Source organism: Emys orbicularis, chromosome 1 (genome assembly GCF_028017835.1).
Source record: "Emys orbicularis isolate rEmyOrb1 chromosome 1, rEmyOrb1.hap1, whole genome shotgun sequence".
Lineage (NCBI taxonomy): Eukaryota > Metazoa > Chordata > Testudines > Emydidae > Emys > Emys orbicularis.
In genome coordinates this window covers 105,514,675-105,520,674 of record NC_088683.1, presented here as the reverse complement: position 1 = coordinate 105,520,674, position 6,000 = coordinate 105,514,675, and the positions used below count along the sequence as shown (strand labels likewise).

Genomic DNA, 6,000 nt, shown 5'->3' with positions numbered 1-6,000 from the left:
CCACTCTGAAACCTGTCATCACACGTTGAAACTTGTGAATGGGAAAATTGTTAATGGGAAACACTGATTTGCTCTGGATGGTTCAAATGTCCAATCTGTGACATAGCAAATTTAGTCCCTGGACTAAATGCTGTGGGAACACATTGCACATGGTGTGAACACAGTATTTTAACACTGGAGGAGAAATCTTCACTAATGAGTCAGAAACATACTGAAAACACATTCTCCACTAGTAACAGCAGAGCATCTACTCTTTGACTAAATCTGAAGTCACTTTTGAAGAACAAAAACTTTTACAGCAAAATTCATCCCAGTGCAGAGGACCCACACAAGGTACCACTTAAGCCCCATGTGAAGGTGGCAAACCTTGGCCTCTTCGTGCAGAGTGCCCCATGTGTGGTGGAAGAGGTGCAGATTTGCTATGTAAGGGACAGGGTTTGTGAGGACATGTAGAGCCTGTGTACAGGCTAGGGATACAGAGCTTAGCTCTCCAGGGGAACCCGGCATGGTTGCAGGCTGGGGGGTATGGGAGTGTAGGAGGGATGTGGCAGGGTGGGTGAATCTGCTGCTAGCCACTGCCACATTGTCACTGGGACATGGGGGCAATGCAGTACCAGGGCTGCAGTAACTCCACAGGCTGGTGAATGGAGGATTCCCTCTTCTGCCAGCCTCCAGGATTCAGACAGAAAAGATGTGCAGGCCATGGATAGTCACCCAGGCTGGGGTGAATTTTAAATAGAATTATGATATGCAACCAAAGAGAGCACAGAGTCACCCACAGAAGCCTCTCTTGTTGCTAAGCTATAGTAATTAAGTAATATGTGTATGTGTGTGTGTGTGTGTGTGTGTATACATATATATCTTAAGCATTCACACATTCAATAGAGTGATAATGTGAAATAGCTAGAATATTATTGGCATTTGCGTATAGTCACTTCAGCCAGTAGCTCTTGGAAGAGAGGATGCTGAGAAAACCTTCATTCTATCTTCTTGAGGGCACTGCAAAGAGTTCCCATCTCACCTGCATATGAAATAGCAAAAATCAGTGTTTGTCCTGTTAGACTTACAGCCTGTTTAATACATTTCAATGGAACTACAGCACAGCCATATTTTCATGCCCGGAAAGAATGAGACCAAAGAGGCGGGTGATAGACTGGGCACATTAACTTCAATGGAAGTTTTGCCTGAGTACGGACAGCAGGATCAGCCCTTATATCTGGAGTGTTATCAACCATAGATGCTGTGTAAGATCAGGGATGCTGGCTCTGAGCAGGCCAGTCAGTCAATTGGAAAGAACTGCTCATCCTGAAATGATGAAAGAAAATCCAAACAGCCTAAGGCTGTGAATATCCCCTTTTCCTTACTGGAGGCAGAGAGAGCCACAACTCTGGTTTCATTCTCCTGTGATATCACCAACCAGTCCTTCAAACTTTGCCAAAGTCCTCCAGCAAAAGGAAGAACATCAAGATGTGATATTTCCAATATAAAAAGCAAACAATAAAGTGGGCAAACTACTTTGGGGGATAGGTGAAATTAGGAAGCAGTTTTTATACACCATAAAGGAAATACCTAGGACCTGACCAAATTCCCACTGGAGTGAGAATCAGGTCTTTAATGGAGGCAGGAGAAAAACACTTCTCCTCATTCAAGTCCTAGCTTTTGAGGAACCTATTATAACAAAACTGCAATTGCTTACTGCTGATGGACTCAGCTAAATTCTTCAACTGCTTTGCGTTGTCCAAGACTTCAATTCTCTGGGTGTACGGATTGTAGCGAACGGAGAAAGGTCGAGGGATTGTTGAAGCAAATCTCCTGAAGGAGAAAAGACAAAAACTTTTATGAAAACAACTGTTTCTTTTTAAGTAACCTGCTCCTTTAAGTTGGAAGGAACTTTTATTGATGTGAAGGATAGGGAAACCAATGTGGTAAAGTAACTGAAGATCTACTGGCACTTATATGCTGGAGCTGAAGATCTGGTCCCATAATTGTGGCAGAACACCTGTCATTTGCCAAAGCTCTCTCACCGAGGTTTTACCAAATTAATAACTTGCCTTGGAAAATGTCTGTGCTTCTCAAGTCACCTACAGTTCTGGTTACTTCAAAAGTTTGAGAGAGAAAAAGTGGGAGACTTAAGGGCTAGGTAATAGGCTACCAAGACCAAGGGCCTCATGTACTCTGCAGTACAGCTGGGCCAAATTCTACAGCAGCAACTCCTGTGTTAATTTATTCTATCACCCTGAAAGTCCTTCATTCCCAACCCCCACAAATGCACACGGTTATGGCTCATAGTTGAATATTGACATAACATTTGTTGATGATTATGTTCAGCCATGCATATTTCTGGGCATAGGTGTTTTCCTCTATCCTTTCCAGGTGGCGACCTCTGCTCCCTGGGCCATGGCTTCCGCAATGCTGTCCAGGCAACCCAGCTCCAAAGGCAAACACCAGTTCACTGCTGTGGCAATGTGCTGGCAATCAAATCTAGACATAAATTTGTAGTCGTTGCTATCTATCCAAGCCATATGAAAGAAGAAGAAGAAACTCCAGATTGAATTCAGGCCATGATAGTAGTGACTGAAGCCACAATCCCACCCGAAGCTCTTTATGGGCTGCTCCTCTGTGTTCATGTGGAGCTCCACACAGAACCGTGGCCTAAACATATTATCATGTGATGGCTAGTCAGTGGTCTATAAGACAAAGGTTGCTGGTATCAGTCCAGGTCCTTCTGGGCAAGTGTCAGCATTCTAGGAAAAAGAATGTTCCTCCTAGATCTCAGCAAGAGTCTCAAGGGCTTCACTAGAAGTAGGAAACCTTAGCTCAGACACAGAATGATGACTAAAAAAACTAAGGCAGTCTGTGACCAAAATCTCCCTTGTATTCACATCCTACACACTGTTCTAATAGTTTTTGTACAAAATATGCCTTGAGGTGTCATTTGAAAACTAATAACTCACTGATCAATAATATCATGGTGAAATGCATGTAGTAACATCATATGTAAAGTTATGAAATCCCCCTGTATAATATTGGCACATGTTCAAAAACACACAGTTATGCCCAGGCAGAAGTATCCTGAACAAAGAAATGTGTGTTTACCTCAGTAATACATATAAGTATTAAACAAGGTCCTCAAAACAGCAGGGAGAGGAGATGGCAGGCGACAAAGCAAATTAGCATTTCAGCAAACACGGGTGAGAAGAAAGAACATTGAGCCTCCTTCACCACCAGACTTCATGTCACCTTCTTTACTATTTGAATAAACTTTGTCTTGAGGGGTAACCCTCAGAAGAATCTACTTCAAAGGTTAACTGGACTATAAAAGAAAGGGGCAGGAAACCCCAAGGTATCTCTCTCTTTCTCACCTAAGGTGACAAAAGAACCAGATCATTGACTTTGAGGGGAGATCCCAACCTGAGAATTTGGTCAGCCATATTGCTGGGAACGTGTGTGAGGATTTTACCTTGAACCAAGTCTAGCTTGTTAAGTTTTATTTTATTTATTATCAAGTGTAAGAGAGTTTTATTTTTATTTCTCTTGTAACCATAGTACCTGATACTTGAATTCACTCAAAATCCTATCTTGTTTTGTTAATAAACTTGTTTTATTTTTAAGCTGAAGCAATTCGGTGCTGTGTTTAAATTGAACTGTTTGGTAACCAGTTAAAGTAGCAAACTGTTGAATACTGACCCTTTACAGGGGCAATGGATCTTTAATATCTGAACTGTCCAGGAGAGGGCTGGACAGTGCAGAATAGATGCTTTTGGGAAAATTTGGAACTGGACGTGTGTTGGGGTCACCCTGAAAGTAGTAACCAAGACTGGTGGAAGCCAGAGTGTGACTGGGGTGTTGCTGACAGGTTGCTGGGGTCAGAGCTGGTGGATCAAGGCTGTAGATATGCACACACACACTCAGGGTGTGACCTTCATGCTGGTAGCTCTTTGTGAGTGGCTCAGTTTGGAAGCTACAACAGTAAAGCATTGTAAGGAACCCATGGTTACAAGACAGGCAGTGACCCAACCTTATTTCAATGTAAAGCCCAAGTTGGAAATAGATACATGAGGTGTAACATAAATAATAATAGTTATTTTTATTATTAAGGGTTTCCATTGAGGAATAAAAGGGGGAAAGATTTGAGCAGCAGATGAAGCTACTGAGCAGAACCGGAAAAGAATAGTTGTTATGAAAGGAGAACATAGCCCAAGGATTTTGTTGTTAGCCTCAACTACAAGAAGCCAAGACTTGACTGGGCATAGAGACTGAATTACTCTCTCATCCCTAGAAGGGATTTCCCCAGGATGTGATTGGCAGAGTAGCATCACTTCTGAGAAAAACTGAAGACTTCAGCCTTCAGGGCTATCAAGCTGACGACAGAACACATTCAAACAGTCCCCTTATGCAGAGCAAAAGCTCAGAGAAGCTTTCAAAAGCCAGACCAGAAGTCTTAAACTTCAAGAATTCAGAGAACATGTTCCTCAGCTGCAGGGGTCCACAAAGGCCTTGGGGAGGTATGTGTGTGTGTGTAAGATATTGCCTATAATGGAGAGGATTATTTTACCTTACTTTTTCCTTTGCATTTTTAAAACTTTCAGCAACATAGTAAACAGGCTGGAACTCAGTGACGGGGTATTTCTGGACTGCAGTCTTCTCCAGGTTAAGGGATTGAATTTCAGGCTTATCTGATAAACAGTACTGCATGGAAAGAGTGAGAGATTTCTTTCAATTAAAAAGTGGTTTTGTTTGAATAACGGAGGAGGACAATGTTACTCAGACATGCACACATTCAGTTATTCAGGACCTGCTCTTCCTCCCATTGAAGACAAAAGGAATTTGACCATTGAGTTCAAAGTGAGGAGAAGCAGGCCCTAAATGAATATAATGATACATTTATGAAATATGACTTCTATGCAAAATAACAGAGTCATAGATTCTAAGGCCAGCCCTCCCGTTTAACACAGGCCATGGAACTTCCCCAAATCTGTTTGAATTAGAGCCAATTTTTTTAGCAAAAACATCCAATCTTGATATACTAGTTGCTAATGATGGTGAATCCATCACTGTCCTTGGTGAGTTGTTCCAATGGTTAACTACCTTCACTGTTGAATTTTGTGCCATATTTCCAGTCTGAATTTGTCTAACTTCAATTTCCAGGCATTGGATTGTGTTACACCTTTCTCTGCTAGATTGAACAGCCCACTATCAAATATTTGTTCTCCCTGTCAATACTTAAAGACTGTCAACTCACCCCTTAACCGTCTCTTTGATAAGCTAAATAGACTGAGTTTCTTGAGTCTATCACTGTAAAGCAGTGGTCCCCAAACTTTCAGAGTTATGTCCCCTTTGCCCCGTCTGCACCCCCTATGCCTCCACTGGGGCCAGGAGCGGGGCCGCAGCTCCAGGAGGGGGGAGACACAGATGGGGTAAGAGGGCCGAGGCTGGGGCCGAGCTGGGGGTGGGTCTGGGGCCAGGAGCGGGGCCGCAGCTCCAGGAGGGGTGAGACACAGATGGGGTAAGAGGACCGAGGCTGGGGCCAAGCTGGGGGGTGGGTCTGGGGCCAGGAGTGGGGCCACGGACAGGGGCCGAGGCTGGGGGAGGGGGCAGGAATAGAGCCGCAGCTGGGCTGCGGTGGGGGCCGGCAGACAGGCCGGCGGCCAGGTACAGCTCCACTCCTCGACTTGCTCCCAGCCTTGGCCCCAGACCAGGAATGGAGCCGTGCCTAGAGCCTCACACTGGGGGCTGGCGCGGGGCAGGAGCGGAACCACAGTGAGGTTGGGGATGGGGCCAAGCACAGGGCTGGGAGCCAGGGATGTGGCTGGGGGCAGGACCAGAGCAGAGCTGGGGGCGGGGAGGGGCTGAGTGGCACTCCCTCCTGGGAGGGGGTGGCCCAGGTCCTGCTGCACCCCCAGACGTTCCTCCATGCCCCCCACTTTGGGACCCTCTGCTATAAAGCATGTTTTACAATACTTTAATCATTCTCATGACTCTTCTCTGAACCCTCCCCAA

General features: G+C 44.9%; 1 protein-coding gene across 1 annotated transcript in view; it reads right to left on the bottom strand.

Moving 5' to 3' along the window:
* Positions 1-977: 977 nt before the first annotated feature.
* Positions 978-6,000, bottom strand: part of PAH (phenylalanine hydroxylase) — a 54,421-nt gene continuing 49,398 nt past the window's right edge. The window contains exons 11-13 of the mRNA XM_065402738.1: positions 4,556-4,689; positions 1,697-1,812; positions 978-1,021 (exon numbers count right to left, since the gene is read on the bottom strand). Of these exons, the coding sequence (XP_065258810.1) occupies positions 978-1,021; positions 1,697-1,812; positions 4,556-4,689 (294 nt within the window). The remainder of the gene's footprint in view (positions 1,022-1,696; positions 1,813-4,555; positions 4,690-6,000) is intronic.